The sequence below is a fragment of the Microcebus murinus genome, unplaced genomic scaffold (assembly GCF_040939455.1).
Source record: "Microcebus murinus isolate Inina unplaced genomic scaffold, M.murinus_Inina_mat1.0 scaf001_hap2_Mmur4.0, whole genome shotgun sequence".
Lineage (NCBI taxonomy): Eukaryota > Metazoa > Chordata > Mammalia > Primates > Cheirogaleidae > Microcebus > Microcebus murinus.
This window is the reverse complement of record NW_027438947.1, coordinates 1,380,091-1,406,178: the sequence shown is the minus strand read 5'-3', so window position 1 is coordinate 1,406,178 and position 26,088 is coordinate 1,380,091. Positions and strand designations below refer to the sequence as shown.

General features: G+C 40.0%; 1 protein-coding gene across 4 annotated transcripts in view; it reads left to right on the top strand.

Annotated features, from left to right (window-relative positions):
• ARHGEF9 (Cdc42 guanine nucleotide exchange factor 9) overlaps positions 1–26,088 on the top strand; it is a 241,991-nt gene that overhangs the window by 76,949 nt on the left and 138,954 nt on the right. For all 4 annotated transcript variants that reach the window (XM_012739107.2, XM_012739110.3, XM_012739109.3 and 1 more), the window contains exon 3: positions 20,900–21,091. In XM_012739107.2, the coding sequence (XP_012594561.1) occupies positions 20,900–21,091 (192 nt within the window). The remainder of the gene's footprint in view (positions 1–20,899; positions 21,092–26,088) is intronic.

Genomic DNA, 26,088 nt, shown 5'->3' with positions numbered 1-26,088 from the left:
TGTCAATTTTGTTTATTTTTTCAAAGAACCAATTTTTTTTTGTTAATCTCCTGAATAGCTTCCCTATTTTCAGTTTCGTTTAGTTCTGATTTGATCTTGTTGATTTCACTTCTTCCGCTGGGTTTGGGGCTGGTCTGTTCTTCTTTTTCAAGCTCTTTGAGTCGTTTCATTAGATTGTCTATTTGTGATCTTTTTGACTTTTGGTTATAGGCATTTATGGAGATAAACTTTCCTCTCAGAACTGCTTTAGCTGTGTCCCAGAGGATTTGATAACTTGTCTCTCCATTGTCGTTTTCTTCATAGAATTTTTTTTATTTTCATCTTGATTTCTTCATTTATGAAGTAATCATTTAGTACGAGGTTGTTTAATTTCCACGTTTTTGTGTAGAAATGTGAGTTTCTGTTAGGGTTGATTTCTACTTTTATTCCACTGTTATCTGACAAGGTACATGGTATGATTTCTATTTTTTTAAATTTATTGAGGTTTACTTTGCGTCCTAGGATATGGTCAATCTTGGAGAATGTCCCGTGAGCTGATGAGAAGAACGTATATTCAGTGGATTTGGGGTAGAATGTTCTGTAAATGTCAGTCAGACCCAATTGTTCTAGAGTTTTGTTTAAGTCCATTATTTCTTTATTAATTTTCTGTTTGGAGGATCTGTCTCGTGCCGTCAGTGGGGTGTTGAAAGCTCCGGTGAGTATCGAGTTGCTATTAATCCATTTGCTTAGCTCCAGTAAGGTTTACTTTATGTATCTGGGTGCACCTAAGTTGGGTGCATATATATTTAAGATTGTTATCTCCTCTTGTTGAACTGTGCCCTTCACCGTTATATAATGACCCTCTTTGTCTTTCACTACTTTTGTTGGTTTAAAAACTAAATCGTCTGAAATGAGAACTGCCACACCAGCCTTCTTTTGGCTTCTATTTGCTTGGAATATTGATCTCCACCCTTTTATTTTTAATCTATATGCATCCTTGCAGGTTAGATGTGATTCCTGAAGAAAGCATATACTTGGCCTGTATTTTCTTATCCATTTAGCCAGCCTATGTCTCTTGAGTGGAGAGTTTAAGCCATTCAGATTTATTGAGAGAACTGATAGGTAAGGTAGATTACTGTTCATTCTGTTGGGTTGGATGTTGTTGCTATGATTTCTGTCTTGAGCCATTGTAATATCTGGCCTTTAATATCTTTGGTTTCTTGTTGCTTTTAAATTCGTGGGTTATTATTATCATGTTCCATGCGTAACGCTGTTTTAAGTACTTCTTGTAGGGCTGGTCTTGTCTTGGTGAATTCTCTGAGCCTTTGTTTGTCTTAGAATGTCTTTATTTCTCCTTCATATACGAAGCTTAGTTTTGCAGGGAATAAGATTCTAGGCTGGGCATTGTTTTGTTTCAAAAGAGTGAGAATGGGGCCCCAGTCTCTCCTTGCTTGTAAAGTCTCATTAGAGAAGTCTGATGTTATTCATATTGGCTTTCCCTTGTATGTTACTTGCTTCTTTCGTCTTACAGCTCTTAGAAGGGCCTCTTTAGTTGATACTTTGGTCAGTCTGATGACTGCATGTTGTGACGTCTTTCTGTTTGCATTGAATCTCCCAGGGGTCCTCTGAGCTTCTTGAACTTGTATATCAAGATTTTGCGCAAGGCCTGGGAAATTTTCCTCTATTATATCCTCAAACATCTTGTCCAACCTTTGAATGTTATCTTCTTCCCCTTCTGGTAACCCTATGACCCTCACGTTAGGTTTCTTCACATAATCCCACAGCTCTTGTAGGCTTTGCTCTTTTCTCTTGTTTCTCTGCTCTATTTCTGTGACTGATCTATTTAATTGGAGGGTGTTATCTTCAAGCTCTGAGATTCTTTCTTCTGTTTGATCTACCCTGTTCTTGAGACTTTCCACTGTATTTTGTAGTTCCTTGAATTGATTCTTCATTTCCAGGAGTTCGGTTAAACTTTTCTTCATTGTGTCCATTTCTTTTTCCAGATCCTGGAGGCTTTTTGTGGTGTCTTTGTGTTGGTTATTGAGTTGTTGTTGCAGCTCGGTGAGTGTCCTTATGATCCACATACGAAATTCCTCTTTTGTCATTTTGGTTGCCTGATTTTTGTTGGTGCCCATTTCTAGGGTGCTGGGGCTCCTCTTTGAGATAGAATTTTCCGTTTGGTTCTCATATTTCCTGAGTTCCTCGCTGATTTCTTCCCATATCGATCAGGTGTTGTTTCTTTTCTTTAGGTTTTTGTTTGGGTATTCACACGCCTTGTTTAGTTTCTGATCCGGAAGGTGGTGTCTGTGGGTGAGATTCATCCACTCCCTGTCCTCATAAGGGTGTGCAGGATACTCTCGCTGTCAGTATGTGGTGCTTGTTTGGAGGAACAGGCTACGCTGTTGTTTTTATGCCCTGTTATCAGCTCTTGTTCCTGTAGAGAGAACTCTAGTGCCTCAGGTGGTGGGTGGGGCCCTGGGACTTCTAGGTGTGTCCTTTTCTCCCCTTCAGTGAGGGCTAGTCTAGGAGAAAGTCTGGGCAGAGCTGGGTTGGGTAAGCCTGTCCTCAGGCAACACCAATGTCGTTATCAGGAGTCAAAGTTCTGTTCTCTGCTTCTAGGCAAAGCTTTTAGGTCGGGGCTGGAATGGCCCAGCTCAGTCAGAGAGTCTGCGTGTGGGAATGGGGCTGTCTGAGACTGGCAGTCTGGACCTGGCCTGGCTTCTTTCCACCATCCCCAACTCCGCAGCTACTGCTGGGTGTCTGCCCGCAGGCCACCACTCCTCCCCTGGCTGTGCCACCTGCGGGGAGGTTCCCTACGTGGGAACGCCACCTGGGCTGGGTGCAGGGCCTCCCTTTGGGGGGAGGGTTGCCCTCTAGGACGCTGATCTGCCCCTGAAGGCACACACACCTCAGTAGGCTGTTCACAAATATCCCTTCTGTGCCCCAGGCAATGCAAGGCCTCGGTACACGGGATCTGGTCTGCAGGTCTGACCTCTGGGTCCCAGAGTTCAAACTATATCTCCACCAGGGAGAGCAGTGCCAGTCCCAATTCACCCACAGGGACCCCAAGCTGCGTCTATGTCTCTCAACCTCAGAGTCTGCCCCGTTCTCCTGGGATCACCATGCCAGCAGCACCTGGGAGGGCTGGCAGGTATGGAGCTCACCATCTGAGTTCCCCTTAGTCAGCTGTAGGGTCCCAAAAGGGGAGGTCCCGTTCCCTGTAGGTGCCTGCGGCTGGTGGCTATATTGTCTCTCTGTCTCTCTGAGCAGCCGCGGGTAGGGTCGGGGGAGAGGAGGAGGAGGCAATATGGCGTCTGCCACACGGCTCGGGTCTGTGCACATGGAGGTGCCCTGAGGGAGTTGGGAGCCCGGTGCCGCGTCCGCCACTGGCTTACCGCTCACTGGCAGTGTCCGTCGCTGGGCTGGTGTCCGCAGGTCTCTCCACTAACTGTGGACCAGGTAGTTTTTAAGGCTCTATCCATTTCACCAGTCGGAGGTACTTCCATGATTCTGAAACCAGGATCACCTGTGTTTATCACCATTCAGCCACTCAAAACAGTACATTAAATTTGTTTGATAGAGCTGCCCAGGGTAGCCAGAAGGATTTGGCTTGGCACTACAGCGGTTGAGTAGAGGATATTATTGACACTTTGAAAGGTAGCACACTATTCTCAGGTGGTGAGGCAGTTTCTGTGAGTCACTTGTCAGTGGACACTAGCAGGGAAGATGACATGAGGTGGTATGGAGAGGCAGTTTAGCTCAGAAGCTGTGCCTTCTTGTCATTTGAGCAGTCAGGCACTAAGAGACAATTTGCTTGTTTTCTTTTTGCAGATGCATATACTTTTTATTTTCCACTTTTAATTACATTAAAATATAATTATATTTTAAGTTATTTGAAAAGTAAACATAGGTTTGCATCAAAAGTAAAATTCCCCTTGCCAAATCCTGTACTCACACCAACCAATTTTAAACCATTTATGTTTTTATATCTTCTACTGGTAAGCTTCAAATCTAATGTGTTTTAGCTTTTTGATTCTAGAATTTTGGAGCATGACCTTTCAACTTTCAGTTTAAAATTTAAAACTCAGTTTTCTCCCACAATCCCTTTCTCTAGTCCACCCATAATGATATCTGTCACTGCTCAGCCTCACCTCTAGTCACCAGTGCCACTTCAAACATCATTATTTAGGCCCCGTTTCTTGATCTTCCAACCCTACACTTCCAATTTTGTAAGATAGTCCTCTCACCTTTAGGCCTCTTACCCTTCCTTCCAGCTCTTCTCCCATTATTCCCCTCCCAAACTGTATCAGTTGGCTTTTATTTTGATAAGATGAAAATTATAACATTTATTCTCATCTGTAATTATAGTAAAATTTTTGCTGATTGATCCACAGTTTGATTCTAAATATCAGAAACCAGTAAAAGCTTGGGTACTATAATGGATCTATAAAAATAAAAATACTTAACAGTAGATACATATATTGTGCTGGGATCACATTTTATTTAGTGTAATCTAATGTAATAACACCTCAAAGGCCACTCAAAGGATAATGTTACTAGATCTAAATTCAGGATTCTTTTTTGTTAGTGCTTTACTAATTGATTTTTACTATAAGTTCAACTTTTTTCAAGGTCTCATCTCTCTTGCCCTAGAGTGGATACAGTTCGCTCTTGATCTCTGCCAAAGCTGACATGATTTCCATTGAACAGGAAACTTCCAGAGTTGTAAATGTCCAGGCCCCAGGCTCCTCTCCCTATATGTGCCTTTCCTACTGTTTCTCTGAAACCAGGATGCCTTTATAAAACCAGAGCCTTTCATTCTGTAATTACAACTTTGCTTCAGGATCCAGACCTCTTGAGAGAAGAGAAGGGAATGTTAGCTTTAGCCTATTCATATTTAAATATAAATGATTGATATCAGACCCTTGCCTGAGAATGATTTGGAGGGGAGAAGGGTAGCATAAAGGTAGCAAAGAAAGGAAGAAATTGAAAAGAAAAGATGGATAGAAACATCATGGAAAAGGAGGGCTGCAGGCACATCTTCCTAGTACTTCCATTTGCTTGAGGCCAGCTGGCCCTCCACAGGGACTGTCTTCTAAGGCTCTATGCCCCATAGGAAGTACTTTGCATTCTAGAATACTGTCCTGAGAGTCAGATGGAACTGACTTCACATCTCATATTCAATGCTTGTGAGTGGTGTGATCTCTGTCATATTTCTTCACATCTTTGAACCTTTTGTCTTCTTTGCCAGTAAAATGAGGGCAATGAACTCTGCTTTTCTCTTAAATATCAGACCCTGAAATTTAAATAGCATGCTACAGTTTGACATGACCTTTCAAAACATGGTGGCAATTTGCCCTCCCTATTATATAGAGGTCTAAGGTTAGCAGAGCAATACACAGAACCCTGAGCTTCATGGGTCTCACAATCCAGTGCTTTCTCAATTTCCCATGAGCATTGTAGGGCTAAAAAGAGCTTTTGGGTGTGAAAGGAGGTTAGCAAGTCTGAAGATTATGCCTCCATGAGGGATTGGGCTTGCTCTTTCCCTGAGAGGGAATCTTGAGGATTAGTTTGGCTGCAAGTAGGGCAGAGAGTCAGTTCAGTGCAGGGGGAAGCCACCCAACAAAGGAGTGCCCCTGGTATTGTGAAAGCCAGCTCATGGTAGTCTGGCCATAGCAATTCTCTTCTGGCTCCTTTTACTCCTTCAGTTCCCTGATGGCAGTATTATTAGCTCCCATTTATTGATGGCATGTTTGTAGCCTGGACTAGGGCCAAAGGTACCTACTGCTGGCCAAGCCATTAAAGAGCCAGACTTGTCAGTGACATTGTCTAGGCTGCTAGTGTCCAGGCCTCTTTATGGCTCTTCTAGGGCCAGCTTCTCCATTTCTTGAACCACTTAGAGTAGACTCAGCCTATGGAATTTCTTAGTCTACCAAGTTTGGCTTTAGAGCATACCCGTTTCTCTCTTATCTTCCTTTCCCATTCATGGTCTTACGCAATTATCCCAATTATTGGGATTACTTGTTCCCTAGAGTAGTTAACCTGATCAGGTGAGACTGAGTAAGTACCAAACTCAGGTGTGGGCTGAGTTGGGACCACAATAGGCCAGAGCTAAGGGTGTGCACTGAGTTTCTGCTGGTCTTAAGGACCTTGATCTCCCTTGATCTGAGGGCAATACTTATTGGCTCCAGATGGGATGCCTCCCTAAGATCCTTGGATTACCTGGCCAACTCCAGAACTTTGGATAGTCTTGAGATATCATCCAAAGGAATTATAATGCTAGAACACCTGGGCAAACCATCCTCTTCCCTCTGGCCTTTCTTACCTTTCCAGGAGCTTTACTTCTAGACCAGGGGTCCTCAAACTATGGCCCGTGGGCCACATGCGGCCCACCGAGGACATTTCCAGCCCACTGGGTGTTTTTGCCTCTGCTGACTGTCCTGCTTAGCAGCCGACTTGTCCCGGGCCTACAGTGCGCATGTGTGGAATGTGTGCCGCACTCTGCATGGCCCTCCAATGGTCTGAGGGACAGTGAACTGGACCACCTGTTTAAAAAGTTTGAGGACCCCTGTTCTAGACTATACTTACTCCATTTCTATTACTTGTTTGGGGCAGATAGGATCTATTTCCTGCCTGCTCTGTCCCCTACCCCCCTTCCTGGAATACAACCCTTCAGCTCTGGAATAAAAACAACATAGAGATGACAGACAGATTCACTCAGCTTAATTTCTGTTTCCTCATGTAAAACATCAGATTGCTATGTCTGTCTTTGGTCAAGGTACGAAGGCCTTGAGAGGGAGGCTGGGGATGGGGTTTTATATTATAGAACATCAAAGGTGGCACCATGCTCAGTTACCTCCCCCTGCATCTGCAGGAAGTTAGCTATGCTCCCAGCAAAAGTTGGATCCCTTAGGCAGGGGTCGTCACAATGGATAAGAAAATAATATAATAGAGAGATAAAAGAAATCAAAGAATACACAGAAATGAAGGTATAGTTTTATAGATTTATATAAAGAAATAAGAAAGTGAGGGTACTCAGGGGACCCCACAATATACCCATCAATTGTGAGGCCATGATTGAAGTTTCCCATAGATATTTATAGGTACAGATATTGGTTGCCAGGGTTAACAGGTTTACATAATAACAGGTAGCTCATTTTAGGTTAAAAGTTTTTCAAAAGGGTTATAAAGATTCCTTAATCAACTCTATCTATGTGAACAAACGGTTACAAAATCTTTCACAGACAAACTTCTAAGTTCTAAGGAATAACTATCACTTAACAGAAGGGTTACACAGAGATATGGTGGCTCCATATTTCTTTAGTTATTGTGGATGGAGACAAATAGTCAGGAGTCAAGCAGAAACTGGCCCTTGGGCTAATTGCTTTTAGCCACTTGTGTCTGTCTCCCGGGGGCGGGCACTCTTTGATCAGCTCTTATCTTGTGGCTCCATGCAGACCTGCTTTGTCGTTCAAAGCAGGTGAAAACCACAGGTTTGAGATGGTAACTTCCTTTGGAAAGCAGCTGCTACTGACCTTTCAGGTGGCCTCTGGGGACAATGCAGCCTTTGATATGGAAACTAACAGGTTCATATATTCCTTCAGGGCAAAGCCCTGCAAAACTCCTGAAATCATTTGTCTCTCTAATATTATATGGGGCAATTCAATAAGGTAATAATTTTATGGGCCAACATGCATCCTTCTATAGGGATGGTGCTGGAGAAGGAAAAACAAAAGTCAGCTGCAGGAGCAGGTGTTTTTCTTAAAGATGGAAGAAAGGCCTTTCCAACCTTATAAATGGCTGGTTCTCATTTCAATTTGCTTTTCCCCCTCCCTGCTGGGAGAAGAAGATGCAGATATATGAAAAGAAATCCATTTGGGGTAGTTGGGGCCTAGAGGTCTTTTTTAAAATATAGTTGAAGAACTTAGAAAAATCTAGCTTTCCTGCCTTCCTGTCTCTCCCACCACCACTACCTCACCATCCCCTCCCCTTTACTTTTATGGATGACTTCACATGTCCTATCTCAGGGAAGCCTGTCATCATAGCCCTTCCCATTTTCCTTCAATATAGAAGCTGAGGGATTTAAGCCTCCAAGATAGGACATAATAAACCTAGGGTCCTGTAGGTAGTTATTTGCAGAGCAGAACCAAATCAAATCTCCAATTTAGTCCTTCTGATTGAGAACTTAATGCTGTTTCTGTGGCACCACGTTGCCTATTAGGGGCTTTTGCTATGTTTGAAGATGCTTTAAAACAGAATTTTCTTTTAAGTAGCATAAACATGCTCCCTATAATCTCCCTAGTCAAATAATGTCTCGTGAACCTTTTATTTGTCTTTACAAGATCATCAAAAAGGAGCCATCAACATCAGTATGGTATTGTATGTTGTTAGTATTAGTATTCCAAGAGTCATTTTCTGTGACTGTCCATCTGCCTTGCTTAAGGAAGGAAGTTCTGGCCTAAGTTTGATTTTGATTGGACTTGGTCCGATTGGACTCAGCCACAAGGCCTGGATTTGTTGATACTTAAAACGGTCTGTGAACTGTGGTTGTTGATTCATAGAACCAGGGAGCGTTTGGGGGGGATCCTTAAAAATCATCTAGTTTATCCCTCTTGCTGATGTTTGAACAGTTCTGAAATATTTCTGCCTCCCAAGTAGTCAGTCCAGTCTCTGCTCTTATACTTCTACTGATAGATAGCTCTCTACCTCTCTACCTCTTCAGGCCACCAGTTATACAGCTCAGGACAGGTCTGAGAGAGTTTGTCTCTATGTTGAACTGGAATCTGTCTTTCTGGAGCTTCTACTCATGGGAAGGGTATGAATGGCCAAGATAATTGGCTCTGAATATAATCTTTCTGGATTAGAATCAGAGCCTTCCCATTTATTAGCAGTGTAGCCATGGGAAGATGACTTGTACTTTTTGTGCTTCAGTGACCTCATCAGTAAATTGATGATATAATAGTACCTATCTCATTAAGTTGTTGTGAGAAGAGCTTAAGCAGAATTAGGCATGAAAAATACTAACAGTGGAACCTGACATGTAGGAAGCACTCAATACTGATGCTACTCCCAGCAAACTTTTAATGTTAATGGCAGAAGTAGTGTCCTTATTTCTCCCTGCTGATACCCTACCCCCAGCTCTTGGGAATACACTGTCTACAGCCCTTCAGAGGTCTGAAACCTAAGACCAGGTCTGCTAAGCCTTTCCAGGTTTCTGAGTTTTCATCTTTTACCCATTATTTATTAGTTCCTATGCATCAGCTTCTTGTTGTTCCTACATGTAAATGGCTAGACTAAGGCCATCTGGGTATATAAAACTTCTCTTCCACCCCATTCAGCCACTTGTATGAGACCATGGGCTACACGGAAACATGGACATGCTGATATTTCAGGCTCTCAAGATTGATTGGAATGGTGTTGCAAACAATGAGCCTGCCAAACATATAACTGGATAGCGTACTTTCTTGACTGCTCCGGCCTTTACCAACAGGTCTAATAACATTACTGGGGCTGTACATCAGCAGTTAGTATTCATTTGTGAACAAATAAATGGCACAACACTTTGTTGTATATAGGAGTCCAAAAATGGAAAACATCTTTTGTAAGATGTATTAGGGCAAAGAGCCATAATGATAGACCTATAAATTATGCCCATTGGTTCAACTCTTTCTTTTGATAAGCATTTTTAGGTAGTCAAGTTATTGACATTGCTGCTCAGTGGGGCTTGGGCCTGAGGATCATGTGTGTGTAGACTCATTCCCACATTTAGTTACGTATTAAGTAAGCAAAGTTTATTGTTAAGGACATGTTTAATAAAAGTATTATGTAGTGGGCAGGGCAGGCAGTAGCTCTGAAATTGTAGTATGGTCAGATAAACTTGAATTGGGGGCAGATGCCAGAAGTTCATCTTCCCATGTGGGTTGGGATAGTCTGAGGGCATGGAGTGGGTGAGGACCTTCCCAACTACAAATGTTAGAAAGAAAGTAGATAGAGTTATAGCATCAGTAGGCAGTAGACAGAGTGGCTTTGTTGACATGGCAAGTAGTTGGTATGAGTGAGCATAACATCAAGTTGTTGGGTGTGCTCCAATAAGGAGGTAAAGTAGAGGGTAGGCATTAGAAGGATATAGGGGTGTAGAGGTAGGAATAAACATGATGTATTGGAATGAATGGGAAGGGTAATGTGCCTTAGGTGGGTCAGGCCTGGTATATAATGTGTTGATGGAGAGCCATGAATTCAAAGACAGGATATTCACACAGATCTTTTCTTTTTGTCTGTTGTGTAACCAAAATCTTCTTTTCTCTGTTTGAAGTTTATTACTTCTCATTGTATCTGTGCAGGAAAGGGAGAATAATTTGTTAATAGCCTTGTTATGATGATATTTCATGTAATTAGTGACAGTTATTAAATAATCTCTTTCCCTTTCGGGACAGAGGAGTAGTTTCTGTGTCTGACTGTACAACACCATACTGACCATCTTCATGCAAGGCAGGAATGCTAAGTACTTCCTGGCATGCATACTCAAGGGTTTCTAAACATGCATGACCCTCCTAGAAGCTGATACTGGGGCTCCAAAACAGGTATGTTTGTGTGTATGTGTACACACACATGTGTACCCTGCTTGTAGCCAGCCTGGTTCCTTTCAGTCCCTCACATCCACCTTTGTATCTACACTGTGCCATTGTGTCACTGTGGTGGCATTTTGGTGACCTTTGTTACAGAAGAGTTTACATTCCCTATAATCCCTCTCCCTTATTGGTGTTTTGCTCTTCTGCAGTGTTTGCTAAGATTTTTGGCTGGCACCTTCATTCAAACAGACACAGAGCTCATGATTGAAATGATATGAAAAAAGAAAGGGCTGCCTTGGGAAACAGTAATGTCATCACTGGTTGTATTCGGCAAATGGTCTGGGCAATTGCTGGTGGGAGATGTTGTCAAGGGAGTTTATGTATTGATTGGGGCGGGTTAGGAGTAGTGTGGACTAGCTGACCTTCCATATCCTTCATAACTCCATTCTACAACCCTGAGATTCTGTTGTTTAATGTGGCTGGCAGTAACCCCTCACCTTCTCAAAGGATGGCTCACTTTTCACTTCTCTCTGACTGGCTAGATTGGCTTTTGAAAATATCAGGGTGAGACTTAGACAATATTGATTGCCCATTATCTTCTCAGAAACTTCATACTGCTAAAGCCAGAGGTGGGCTGGCTTTCTAAGACATTCCTTGAGCCTTTATTGAACTCATGAGGGAGCTACTGGCTGGATGTTATGAAAACTTTTCTTTGAGAACTACTGATCCATTTGGGAGGAGGGGCTACTAAAGATGTTGAAGAGTGTGTATCAAGGGTTGTAGTAAGCATCAGTTTAACATATGGAACAATGGTGAGTCTGCTGGAATATGCATATAGGTATATAAATGCAAGGAGAAAGGTTGACAAAGATTTCACACAAAATCCATATCAGGAGATATGGAATATGGCTAGGATGGGGAAAGGTCAAAGGGGAAATTTTACCTTTTAGAGATATAATTCACATACCATAAAATTTATAATTTTACAGTGTAGTTTAGTGAGTTTTAGTATATTCACAAAGTTCCACAGCACCTTATTTTTTAAATATGTATTTATTTTTAATTGACAGGTAAAATTTGTATATATTTATAGATACAATGTGATGTTTTGATATATATATATATGTGCATATACAAATATTGTGAAATGATTGAAATAACATATCTATCACCTCACATACTTTTTTATGATGAGAACATTTTAAATCTACTCTTTTAGCAATTTTCTAATATATGATACATTATCATTGACTGTAGTCATTATGCTGTACAACAGATAGTCAAAACTTATTTCTCCTGTCTAGCTGAAACTTTGTACCCTTTGACCAACATCTCACCATTCTCCCAACCTAGCCCCTGGCAAACACTAATCTGCCTTCTGTCTTTATGGATTTGTCTGTTCTGGACATTTCATATAAATGGAATCATACAATATGTGTAAACTCTTTTGTCTTCCTTCTTTTACTTAGCAAATTGTTTTTGAGGTTCATGTAACATATATTAGTATTTCATTCCTTTGTATTGCTAAATAGTATTGTGTTATATAGATAGACCACATTTTGGTTTATCCATTCATCAGCTGATGAACAATTGAGTTGTTTCCACTATTTTCCTGTTATGAATAATGTTGCTGTGAACGTTTGTGTACAAGTTTTTGTATGAACATATGTTTCCCGTTCTCTCAAATATATACCTGGAGAGGAATTGCTGGATCATACTGGTAACTATGTTTGACTTTTTGAGGAATTACCAAAATGTTTTCCACAGCAGCTACATCATTTCACATTCCTACCAGTAATATATGAAGGTTCCAGTTTCTCTATATCCTTGTCCTTGTTATTGACTTTGAAAAATTATTATTACAGTCAGTCACCCTAGGGGGTGTGAAGTGGTATCTCATTGTGATTTTAATTTGCATTTCCCTCGTGGCTAATGATATTGAGCATCATTTTATGTCTTTACTGGACATTTATATGTCATATTTGGAGAAATTCTATTCAGATGCTTTGCCCAATTTAAGTAGGTTATTTGTATTTTTATTAAGTTCTATATTCTGGATACTAGATCTTTATCAGATATAGTATATGCAAATATTGTTCCCATTCTCTGGGTTGTCTTTTCACATTCTTTGTGATATCATTTGTAGTACAAGAGTTTTCAATTTTGATGAAGTCAAATTTATTTATTTTTGCTTGGTTCTTCTGTTTTAAGCATCATATATGAGAAACCATTGTCTAATCTAAGGACACAAAGATTTTACTCTGTTTTATTTGAAGAGTTTTATAATTTCAGTTCTTATTTCTAAATTTTGATCCATTTTGAGTTAATTTTTGTATATAGTGTGAGATAGGGATCAAAGTTCATTTTTTTCTATGTGGATATCCAGTTGTCTCAGGACCATTGTTGAAAAGACTATACTTCCCACCTTGAATCATCTTGGAACATTTGACAAAAATCAATTCAGCATAAATGTAGGGCGTATTTCTGGACTTTCAGGTCCATTTCATGGATCTTTATGTGTATTCTTGTGCGAGTGTACACTCTTTTGATAACTCTAGATTTATAGTAAGTTTTGAAATCACAGAGTGTGAGTACTCCAACTTTATTGTTCTTTTTCAAAATTGTTTTGATTATTCTGGGTCCTTTGAAATTCCATATGAATTTTAAAATGACAATGTCAATTTTTGCAAAGAAGCCAGCTGAGATTTTTGATAAGGATTTTGTTGAATCTGGATCAATTTGAGGAGTATTGGCATCTTAGCACTATTAAGTCTTCCAATCAATGCACATGAGAGGTCTTCCTATTTAAGTTTTCTTTACTTTCTTTCAACAATGTTTTGCAGTTTTCAGTGAACAAGATTTGAACTTCTTTTGTTAAATTTATGCCTAAGTTTTTCATTCTTTCTGAGGCTATTTAAGTGTGATTATTTTTTTTTAATTTTACTCTCACATTGTTCATTGCTAGTATATAGAAATGATCTTATATCCTGCAACATTGCTGAGCTTATTATAATGGATATTTTTGGGTGGATTCTCTATGTTTTTCTATATATAAGATATATGATCTGTAACTAGAGATAGTTTTACTTATTCTTTCCAATCCGAATGTCTTTTATTTCTTTTTCTTGTCCAGTTGTTCTGGCTACAACCTTCAGTACAATGTTGAATAGCAGTGATGAAAGTGAATATCCTTGTCTTGTTCTTGATGGTAGGATGGATGAATGCATGCAGTCTTTCCACCATTAAGTATAATATTAACTATGGGTTTATCATAAATGTCTAATATTATTTTGAGCAAATTTCTGTCTATTTCTAGTTTGGTGATTGTTTACTTATTTTTTTATTTTCATAATATTACAGGGATACAAAAGCTGTGGTTACACAAATTGCCTTTGCACCACCAAGCCAGAGCTACAAGCATGCCCATCCCCCACACAGTGCAGACTGTACCCATGAGGTGTGAATTTACTCATCCCCTCCCCCATTCCCACCTGCCTGACACCTGACAAATGTTACTTCCATATGTGCACATAAGTATTGATCAATTAATACCAATTTAATGGTGAGTACATGTGGTGTTTGTTTTTCAAATCTTGTGATACTTCACTTAGAAGAATGGGCTCCAGTTCCACCCGGGTTAACACAAGAGGTAGTTTGCTGTTTTTTCTTTGTTTGCTTGTTTGTTTTGTTTTGTTTTTGACTGAGTAGTACTCCATGGTATACATATACCACATTTTATTAATCTACTAACATATTAATGGGCGCTTGGGTTGTTTTCACATCTTTGCAATTGTGAATTGTAATGCTATAAACATTTGAGTGCAGATGTCTTTTTTATAGATTGTCTTTTTTTCCTTTGGATAGATGCCCAGTAACGGGATTGCTGGATCAAATGGTAGTTCTACTTTTATCTCTTTGAGGTATCTCCATAATACTTTCCACAGAGGTTGTACTAGTTTGCAGTCCCACTAGCAGTGTATGAGTTCCTATCTTTCTGCATGCATGCTGACATTTATTGTTTTGAGACTTCATGCAAAAAGCCATTCTCACTGGAGTTAGATGATATCTCATTGTGGTTTTCATTTCCATTTCTCTGATGATTAGAGATGTTGAACATTTTTTCATATGTTTGTTGGACACCAGTCTGTCTTCTTTTGAAAAGTTTCTGTTCCTGACCTTTGCCCACTTTTTAATGGGGTTGTTTGATTTTTTCTTGCTGATGTTCCTGAGTTCTGTATAGATTCTAGTTATTATCCCTTTATCAGATGTATAGCATGTAAATATGTTTTTCCATTCTGTAAGTTGTCTATTCGCTCTAATGATAGTTTCTTTGGCTATGCAAAAGTTTTTTAATATGATCGGGTCCCGTTTCTTTATTTTTGTTATTGCTGTGATTGCCTTTGGGGTCTTCTCATAAATTCTTTCTCTAGGCTAATGGCTATAAGAGTTTTTCCAACATTTTCTACTCAAATTCTTATAGTTTCATGACATATATTTAAATCTGTTATCTTTTTGAATTAATTTTTGTGAGTGGTGAGAGTTGTGGATCCTATTCCAGCCTTCTATATGTGGCTATACAATTTTTCCAGCACCATTTATTGAATAGGGATTATTTTCTCCAGTGTATGTTTTTGTCTGCTTTGTCAAAGATCAGATGGCAATATGAGGTTAGATTTATAACTGGCTCCTCTGTTCTGATACATAGATCCATGTCTCTGTTTTTGTGCCAATACCATGCTGTTTTGGTTACTATAGCCCTGTAGTATAGGCTGAAGTCTGGGAAAGTGATGCCTCCCAATTTGTTCTTATTATCAACACATAAGGTTTCATTAGGTGTATGTGGTCTTTTCTGGTTCCATACAAAGCATAGAAGTATGTTTTGTAGGTCTGAGAAAAATAACAATGGTATTTTAATGGGGATTGCAATGAATCTGTAAATCACTTTGGGTAGTATGGACATTTTAACAATGTTGATTATGCCAATCCACCGGCATGATACGTTTTTCCATCTGTTTATATCCTCTGGAGTTTCTTTCCTCAGTGTTTCATAGTTCTCCCTATAGATGTCTTTCACCTCCTTAGTTAAATATATTCCTAGATATTTTATTTTCTTTGTTGCCATTGTGAAAGGTATTGCATCTTTGATTTGATTGTCACCTTGACTGTTATTGGCATATATGAAAGCTGTTGATTGTGCACATTGATTAAAAGCTTCTGCTCAGCCAGCAACACAGTCAGTAGAGCAAATAGACAACCTATAAAATGGGAGGAAATATTTGCATGCTATACATCTGATAAAGGGCTGATAACCAGAATCTGGAAATAACTCGAGCAAATCAACAAGAAAAAAATCAAACAACCCAATTAAGAAGTGGGCAGAAGACAGGAACAGAAACTTTTCAAAGGAAGATGGACTAATGGCCAGCAAACATATGAAAAAATGTTCAACATCTCTAATCATTAAGGAAATGCAAATCCAAACCACAGTGAGATTTCATCTAACTCTAGTGAGAATGGCTTTTATCAAAAAGTCTCAAAACAACAGATTCTGGTGAGGATGTGGAGAGAAAGGTACACTTATACACTGTTGATAGCACTGCAAACTAGTACAACCTCTATGGAAAGTAGTATGGAGATACCTCAGAGACTTAAAAGAAGAACTAGCATTTGATCCAGCAATCTCATTACTGGGTATCTACCCAAAGGAAAAAAAAAGGACACTCTATAAAAAAGACATGTGCACTAGAATGTTTATAGCAGCACAATTCACAATTCACAATTTCAAGGATGTGGAAACAAGCCAAGTGCCCATCAGTGCATGAATGGATTAATAAAATGTGGTATATGTATACCATGGAGTCAGCCATAAAAAAAATGGTGATCTAGTATTTTTTGTAACAACTTGTATGGAACTGGAGCCCCTTCTTCTATGTCAAGTATGACAAGAAGGGTAAAGCACCACATGTACTCAATACTAAATTGGAACTAATCGATCTACACTTATGTGCACATATGGAAGTAAAACTCAAGGGAAATCAAGAAGGTGGGAGGGGATGGGTAAATTGACACCTATTGAGTACAATGCACACTAACTGGGTGAATGACACACTTATAACTTTGACTCAAACTGTACAAAAGTGAATTATGTAACTAAAACATGTGTACCCCTGTAAAATTCTGACATAAAAGAAGGGAAAAGGGCCAGGCACGGTGCCTCATGCCTGTAATCCTAGAACTTTGGGAGGCTGACGGGTGGATCATTGGAGCTTAGGAGTTTGAGACCAGCCTGAGCAAGAGCAAGACCCCATCTGTACTAAAAAAAGTAGAAATAAATTAGCTGGACAACAAAAAATACATAGAAAATATTAGCGGAGCTCGGTGGCACATGCCTGTAGTCCCAGCTACTCGGAAGGCTGAGGCAGTTGGATTGCTTGAGCTCAGGACTTTGAGGTTGCTGTGAACTAGGTTGACCCCACGGCACTCTAGCCTGGGCAACAGAGTGAGACTTTGTCTCAAAAAAAGAAAGAAGAAAAAGGAAAAAAACCCAAAATAATAGTCAAGGAAATTGGTCTGATAGTGATATGTGGGAGAGATGGGAGCTGGGGGATAACCCATGGGCTTGTCCAGGTATAAAAGGATAAAGGCAATGACAGTTACACTTAAGTGCAGTGAGAAAGGCTTATATCAAAAAGTCCCAAAAGGACAAAGTTGGTGTGGATGTGGAGAAATAGAATCATTCTCATATACTGCTGCTAGGACTGCAAACTAGTACATCCTCTATGGAAAGTAGTATGAAGATACCTCAAATAACCAAAAGCAGAACCACTCTTTGATCCAGGAATCCCATTAGTAGGTATTTACCCAAAGGAATAAAAAGACATTCTATAAAAAATACACCTGCACTCGAATGTTTATAGCATTACAATTCACAATTGCAAAGATATGGAAACAACCCAAGTGCTCATCAGTTCATGAGTAGAGTAATAAAATGTGGTATATGTATACCACAGAGTACTATTCAGCCATAAAGATGGGGAACTAGCACCTCTTCTATTATCCTGGGTGAAGCTGGAGCCCATTCTTCTACATGAAGTATCATAAGAATGGAAAAAAATCACCACATGCACTCACTATTAAATTGATACTAATCAATCAACACTTAATTACACATATGGAAATAACAGGTGGGAAGGGGGAGAAGAGGATGTGTAAATTCACACCTCATGGGTGTAGTGCACACTACCTGGGGGATGGGCACACTTATAACTTTGACTCAAATGGTACAAAAGCAATTTATGTAACCAAAACTTTTGTATCCATGAAACATTCTGAAATAATAAATAAAAAAGGAAAAGAGATAAGGACCAGATAGTGTGTCTCATTTGGAAAGCACTCTTTGGTTTGGAAGGAGCAGGGAGGAGTCAGTTGTCTTGCTCACCTGCATATCTTTCACAGTTAGTTATTAGACACAGAATATGTCCCAAATAGATATTTCTTAAATTGAACTGCATTAACCAGCCTTGCTTCAGAGTTCAATGAAGGCAGGGGAAACCACACTTTAAGTACTGTCGCAGGGCTTCCAGGAAAGCCTTTCAGCCTGGCTGGTTTCAGGCATTGTCCATCTTCCTACTTGTTACCCAGCAGTCTGTATGTGCTAATTGCAGCATCTATTAAGAACGCTTGTGGAAAGGTACACATCAGCCTGCACAGATTGTTAGGCAAGGTTGATATGGCACTGTGGGCTGACATTCCATCCAGGGAAAATAAGCTCATGGGCTGACCTGTGTCAATGCACTCTGACATACAAACTGACAAAGACCTTCATCTGCACAGAAGAGTGAAGTTCTCAGGAGCAGGGGACTTAGAGGTCAGACCAGAAAGTCTTATCATCAGGCACTGGGGATATTTTGTGGGATCTTGGCATTAGGAATACAATAATTGGGCCTTACGTGACAACTTTTTCTAGGCGAAGAATGATTTTTCTCTCGAATGTCAGCCCCACAAAGGGCAGTGATTTCTGTCTGTTTTGTTCACTGTTGTATCCCCAATGTCTGGCACATTGTAGGCACTTGACATAGATTTAATGAATGAATGAATATAATAGTAGTTCTTTTGGATAAAAGCAGCATCTTAACCTAAGGAATGGCCTTCTGGTGTTGTTGCGGTAGAGTAGATGAAGATGTCTTCTCAGAAGCTTCTTATGAAGGATCCAGCCACCCAGGCATTTAGTTCTATCTAGAATGGATTTCTCCACCAAATTCTGTATAAGGGATCTGCTTCTACCTGGCTTCAGTTGTCTTCCTCCCTTTTAATTGCTATTTGTAGCTACTATGCCATGGAGTATAGCTTGAACCTAAGTCTGGTTCTGTTCCTGCCTTTGCTTCTGCTCTTACTTCCTCTCATATCCTGTGTTCCTTCCCACTGGAACTGTTCCAAATATTCATCTTATTCCAGCCATCCAAAAGAAACGTTTTGACTTGTCTTAAGCTCCTAAGAAGAAAAGAAATGGTTCTTATCTCTTAAAGGCCTGCCTGTGGTACCCTTTTCATAGCAGGGCTTAGCTCACTTTGTGAAAAGTAGAGAAAAACTAATGGATTATTAGAGGGTGAGATTTTCATTGTTACTTATATACAGCATCATGTATATGAGATGTTTGCTTCAATGCCTTAGAATCACTTTTTGGACCAGGTCTGTTTTTAAATAAGCATCCCTCATAATGCCTGTTGATTATTAAATGGAAGCTATTAGCATATAGAAGACACAAACCTGACCTTTTGGAAGATGGAAAAAAAATTTACAATAGAGCATTTGCAGAAGGTGGTAAGTTCTGGGTAAAGATAAATTTTTCACAATTGGCTGTATATACAAAATGTATTCAAGTGGAGTGAGCCTTACTTTCTAAGCTCACTAGGTTAAGTATGCTCCCCTCACCTACTATGAGACAAAGGGAGAAAGAAGAATACACAGTTGAGAAGTAACTACTGTCTCTCTAGTTCTATCCCAAAGCGTCTTGGCCCCATAAGGCCACCCGCCAAAAGTCTTTTTTGATGGCAGAAATAGGGATGCATCTAAATTGCTTGATCTCAGCCTTTCAAAATAGAAATGTGGAAAAAGCTCAGGGTTAAGGAGGGAAAATATGGAGAGTTGACTAAAGCTGTTGAGACAGCTGGCAAGCTCCTTGGCTAATTACCCCTGACAGATTTTGTCACTCTACCTAGGGAACCACCATTCTTTTAGTTTGGCTCCATGGTTTTTCCACTTCCTAGTACTGGGGGGAAAAGGGCCATCTCCTTGATTCAAGCTGAGTCATCCAAGATCCAGAGACATCTTATTTAGCCTCCCCAAAGAAAGTTTTTTTCAGTTTCCCTCTGCCTTCATGATTTTAAATGGATAGTTTCGTCCTTTACCAACTGTATCTATCCATTTCTAATGATTCTAATAATTCTTAGTCTACCTTGGCCCAAGCCCTTTCCTTTTATTTTAATGTCTTCCTCAGAGCCAGAGGCACAAAGGTACAGGTATAGTGATTAAAAACATAGGGTCTAGAATCAGACTGCCTGGCTCCTATCCCAGCTCCTCTGCTTCTGAACTGTATGACTTGGGACAAATTCCCTAACTTCTCAAAGCCTCAGTCTCCTCTTCTATGAAATGGTGGTAATGATGGTATCAATGTGGCAGGAATAAATACAGTGTATTGGAGGCTCTTAGTACAGTGGCTGGTGTATAATAAGTGCTCAATCAATAGCTATTGCTATTATGTGGTAGGGAAATAGTCTTCCATCCCCACTCCAACATTTAGGAGGTAGAGATCTTTGCAAGTCCAAGGAATTTTACAGTCAAATTTTAATGATTATTTGTATATCCTTCAGTGGAAATCAACACTGAAAACTCTTTTTGAGATGCCCATGCCAGCATCCAACTTTAATCTGCACACTTGCAAGCACTTAAAAGCTATTTTTGACAGTAATCCAGCAGTGGTATTCAAAATGTATAGCTTAATCTTTATTATATATTTTTTTGATCCAGCTCTGCTGCCTGGATGTGCTCAGTATGAACGAGTTCTGCTTGCCATCATATCTCCCTCTTCTGAGACTTTAGCCAAGAAGGCTCTCAGAGATGATTTAGTTGCTATACCCACACCTCCCATTTTACAGATGGGTAACCAGAGACCTAGAGAGGATTAGACCAGGGTCAGCAAGTCACCCTAGAACCAGGTCTGACACTTTGTTTGTAGGGGCCTCTGGTTGAAGGCTTTCTAAATACCTAAGAAATTTAATTTATCCTTTTTCTACTTGGGTGGAAACTTCTCAGAGAAGGAGGCTAACTCATTCTTTTTCTATCTGCTTCCACAGCTCTGGGTGAATCAGGAGGATGGTGTGGAAGAGGGGCCCAGTGATGTGCAGAATGGGCACCTGGACCCCAATTCAGACTGCCTCTGTCTGGGCCGGCCACTACAGAACCGGGACCAGATGCGAGCCAACGTCATCAATGAGATCATGAGCACTGAGCGTCACTATATCAAACACCTCAAGGACATTTGCGAGGTAGCCATGTTGGTGCATGTCGGGGCACACAAGATGGGGTGGAGGACTGAAAACTCCCCTGGGTCCTGCCTGTGATAGTCTCAAAATCTTGGAAAAGGCAGCTGGACTGGACTCCCAGATTCTATTCAGTGAGGTGAAACTGTTCACTGCTCCCTTAGGATTTCTCAATATCTGTTTTTCTCATTTTTACTGTTTAAATTTCATATTCATTCATTCTTATTCATTTTATCTTTCCCCTACCCTTTCTCTCTCTTTCTCCCTCCATGGCTCCCTCTCTCTCTCTCTCTCTCTCCCCCTCCCACCCCCAAATCTCTATCTTTATCCTCTTAGTTTCTGATCTAGTTATAGCCACCTCCCATGTAAGGGCCTAAACTCACTCATGAAAGCAAAACACATCTCCCTCCATGACTGAATGTGCACAAGAGTCCCTGATGGGGGGTGCTTGTTAAGCATGTAGATCTCAGCTCCCTGACCCTCACCCCTCAAGTTGTGTATTATCAGTTGGGGGTAAGGCATCTCTAAGTTTATCGAGCATCTCTGGCAATGCTTATGCTCCTGGTCCTACTCCATCACTTGGAGAACACTGCTTGTGAATTTGAATAGAAAAGAATTTGAAGAGAAGAATCGACAGGAGATGAAGCCTCAGCTCCTTCAGTACATTCCTTAACCTTATCCTTCCATCTCTCTGTCTTAAGTGAAGATGAGAGACTTTTCCCTCACATTCTCTTGAGCTTAATAGAGAGGCAAGTTGGAATTTTCAAAGGGCATTTTAATAAATGATAAGGGAAAAGCAATGAGAAATGGAGAAAAGAATGCTTTTAAGAGGATTACACACACACACACACACACATGTAGACATGCATTTATAGCTTTCTTCTTGACCCAGGGAAAAACTGCTTTAAATATTTTTGTCTCCTTCCTTCCAGAGGAGGGTTCAGGACATACTTTCTGTCCCCAAGCCCAAGCGCCACTCTGGAGTCAGTAGTATAGCGCTAACATTTTTCAAAGTTCTTATTTCTTAAAAAAATTAGCCAAGTGTGTCAGCATGCAACTTTATTTATTTATTTTTTTATTACAGCATATTATGGGGGTACAAATTTTAAGGATTCAAATAATGCCCTTGCCCCCTTGCCCCCACAAGTCTGAGCTTCAAGCATGACCATCCCTGAGTTGGTGAACATCTCATTCACTATGTATGTATTCACCACCCTCCCCCCTCCCACCAGTCCAATGCCCAATTAATGTAGTTCCTATGTGTCCACTTAGGTGCTGCTCAGTTAATAGCAGTTGGCTGGTGAGTACATGTGGTGCTTGTTTTTCCATTCTTGGGATACTTCACTTAGTAGTATGGGTTCCAGGTCTACCCAGGAAAATACAAGATGTGCTATATCACCGTTGTTTCTTAGAGCTGAATAGTACTCCATGGTATTCATATATCACATTTTTTAATCCACTCATGAATTGATGGGCACTTGGGTTGTTTCCACAGCTTTGCAATTGTGAATTGTGCTGCAATAAACATTCGAGTGCAGGTGTCTTTTTTGTAGAGTGTCATTTGATCTTTTGGGTAGATGCCCAATAATAGGATTGCTAGATCGAATGGTAGATCCACTTGTATCACTTTAAGGTATCTCCATATTCCTTTCCAAAGAGGTTGAACTTGTTCGCAGTGCCACCATCAGTGTAGGAGTGTTCCTATTTCTCCGCATCCATACCAACATCTATTGTTTTGGGACTTTTTGATAAAGGCCATTCTTACTGGAGTTAAGTGATATCTCATTTGTAGTTTTGATATGCATTTCCCTGATGATTAGAGATGTTGAACATTTTTTCATATGTTTGTTAGCCATTATTCTGTATTCTTTAGAAAATTTTCTGCTCATGTACTTTGCCCACTTTTTGATGGGGTTGTTTGATTTTTTTCTTGCTGATTTTCATGAGTTCTAAGTAGATTCTAGTTATCAGTCCTTTATCAGATGTGTAGGATGTGAACATTTTCTCCCATTCTGTAGGTTGTCTGTTTGCTTTCATGACTATTTCTTTGGCTGTGCATAAGCTTTTTAGTTTGATCATGTCCCATTTATTTTATTTTTTTGTTATTGCTATGATTGCCTTTGGGGTATTCTTCATAAATTCTTTGCCTAGGCAAATGTATAGGAGAGTATTTCCAACATTTTTCTCTAGATTTCTAATAGTTTCATACCTTAGGTTTAAGTCTGTTATCCAGTGTGAGTTGATTTTTGTGAGAGGTGAAAGGTGTGGGTCCTGCTTCAGCCTTCTACAAGTGGCTATCCAGTTTTCCCAGCACAATTTACTGAAAAGGGATTCTTTTCCCCAGTGTATGTTTTTGTCTGCTTTGTCAAAGATTAGATGGCTATATGATGATGGTTTTATATCAGTGTTCTCAGATCTGTTCCTCTGGTCAATATTCCTATTTTTGTGCCAATACCAAATTGATTTAATTAGCACAGCTTTGTAGTATAGTTTGATATCTGGCATATTAATGCCTCCCATTTTGTTTATATTGCCTAGAATTGCTTTTGATATGCAGGGTCTTCTCTGGTTCCAAACCAAGCATAAAATTATTTTTTCCATTATCTGTCAAGAATGATGTTGGGATTTTTTTTATTTTAGCATATTATGGGGGTACAAGTGTGAAGGTTACTTATATTGCCCAAGCCCCCCTCCTCCCTCGAGTAAGAGCTTCAAGCATGTCCATTCCCCAAACGTTGCACATCTTACTCATTGTGGTTGTATACATCCCTCCCCCATCCCCCTTCCCCCGCCAGACACCCGATAAATGTTATTCCTACATGTCCACTTAGGTGTTGATCCGTTAATACCAATTTGCTGGTGAGTACATGTGGTGCTGGTTTTTCCATTCTTGAGAGACTTCACTTGGTAGAATGGGTTCCAACTGTATCAAGGAATATACAAGAGGTGCTATATCACCATTGTTTCTTAAAGCTGAGTAGTATTCCATGGTTTACATATACCACATTTTATTAATCAACTCATGAATTGATGGGCACTTGGGTTGTTTCCATAGCTTTGCAATTGTGAATTGTGCTACTATGAACATTCGAGTGCAGGTGTCTTTTTTGTAGAGTGACGTTTGATCTCTTGGGTAGATGCCCGGTAGTGGAATTGATGGATGAAATGGTAGATCTAATCATATCGCTTTGAGATATTTCCACATTGCTTTCCACAGAGGTTGAACTAGTTTGCACTCCAACCGGCAGTGTAGGAGTGTTCCTCTCTTTCCACATCCACGCCAGCATTTGTTGTTTGGGGACGTTTTCATAAAGGCCATTCTCACTGGAGTTAAGTGATATCTCATTGTGGTTTTGATTTGCATTCCCCTGATAATTAGAGATGTTAAACATTTTTTCATATGTTTGTTGGCAACTATTCTGTCTTCTGTGAGAAGACATGTCCTTTGCCCATTTTTTGATAGGGTTGTTTGATTTTTTCTTGCTGATTTCCCTGAGTTTGAAATAGATTCTAGTTATCAGCCCTTTATCAGATGTGTAGCTTGCAAAAATTTTCTCCCATTCTGTGGGTTGTCTGTTTGCTTTCTTAAGAGTTTCTTTGGCTGTGCAGAAGCTTTTTTAAAAATTTTTTTTTTATTTCGACATATTATGGGGGTACAGATTTTAAGGTTTCAATAAATGCCCTTTCCCCACTCCCCCCACAAGTCTGAGTCTCCAGCATGACCATCCCCCAGATGGTGCAAATCTCACTCGTTATGTATGTATATACCCGGACCCTTCCTCCCTCCTACCTGCCCAATACCCTATTACTGTAGTACCTATGTGTCCACTTAGGTGCTGCTCAGTTAATACCAATTTGCTGGTGAGTATATGTGGTGCTTGTTTTTCCATTCTTGGGAAACTTCACTTAATAGTATGGGTTCCAGCTCTAACCAGGAAAATATAAGATGTGCTATATCACCCTTGTTTCTTAGAGCTGAATAGTACTCCATGGTATACATATACCACATTTTATTAATCCATTCTTGGATTGATGGGCACTTGGGCTGTTTCCACAGCCTTACAATTATGAATTGTGCTGCTATAAACATTCGAGTGCAGGTGTCTTTTTGTAGAGTGTCATTGGATCTTTTGGGTAGATGCCAAGCAATGAGATTGCTGGATCAAATGGTAGATTCAATTGTATTGTTTTAAGTTATCTCCATATTGCTTTCCACAGAGGTTGAACTAGTTTGCAGTCCCACCAGCAGTGTAGGAGTGTTCTTCTCTCTCCGCATCCACGTCAGCATGTATTGTTTGGAGACTTTTTGATAAAGGCCATTCTCATTGGAGTTAAGTGGTATCTCATTGTGGTTTTGATTTGCATTTCCCTGAAGATTAGACATGTTGAGCATTTTTTCATATGTTTGTTGGCCATTCTTCTGTCTTCTTTAGAAAAGTTTATGTTCAAGTCCTTTGCCAAATTTTTGATAGGGTTATTTGATTTTTTCTCGTGAGCTCTAAGTATATTCTAGTCATCAGCCCTTATTGGATGCGTGGGATGTAAAAATTTTCTCCCATTCTGTAGGTTGTCTGTTTACTTTCATGACTGTTTCTGTGGCTGTGCAGAAGCTTTGTAGTTTGATCATGTCCTATTTATTTACATTTGTTGCTGCTGTGATTGCCTTTGGGGACTTCTTCATAAACTCTTTGCCCAGGCCGATGTCTAGGAGAGTGTTTCCAACTTTTTCCTCTAGAGTTCTAATAGTTTCATACCTTAGGTTTAAGTCTGTTATCCAGCGTGAGTTGGTTTTTGTGAGAGGTGAAAGGTGTGGGTCCTGTTTTAGCCTTCTACAGATGGCTATCCAGTTTTCCCAGCACCATTTATTAAAGAGACATTCTTTTCGCCAGCGTATGTTTTTGTCTGATTTGTCAAAGATTAGCTGGCTATATGAGGATGGTTTTATATCAGGATTCTCAGAGCTGTTCCACTGGTCAATATTCCTATTTTTGTGCCAATACCAG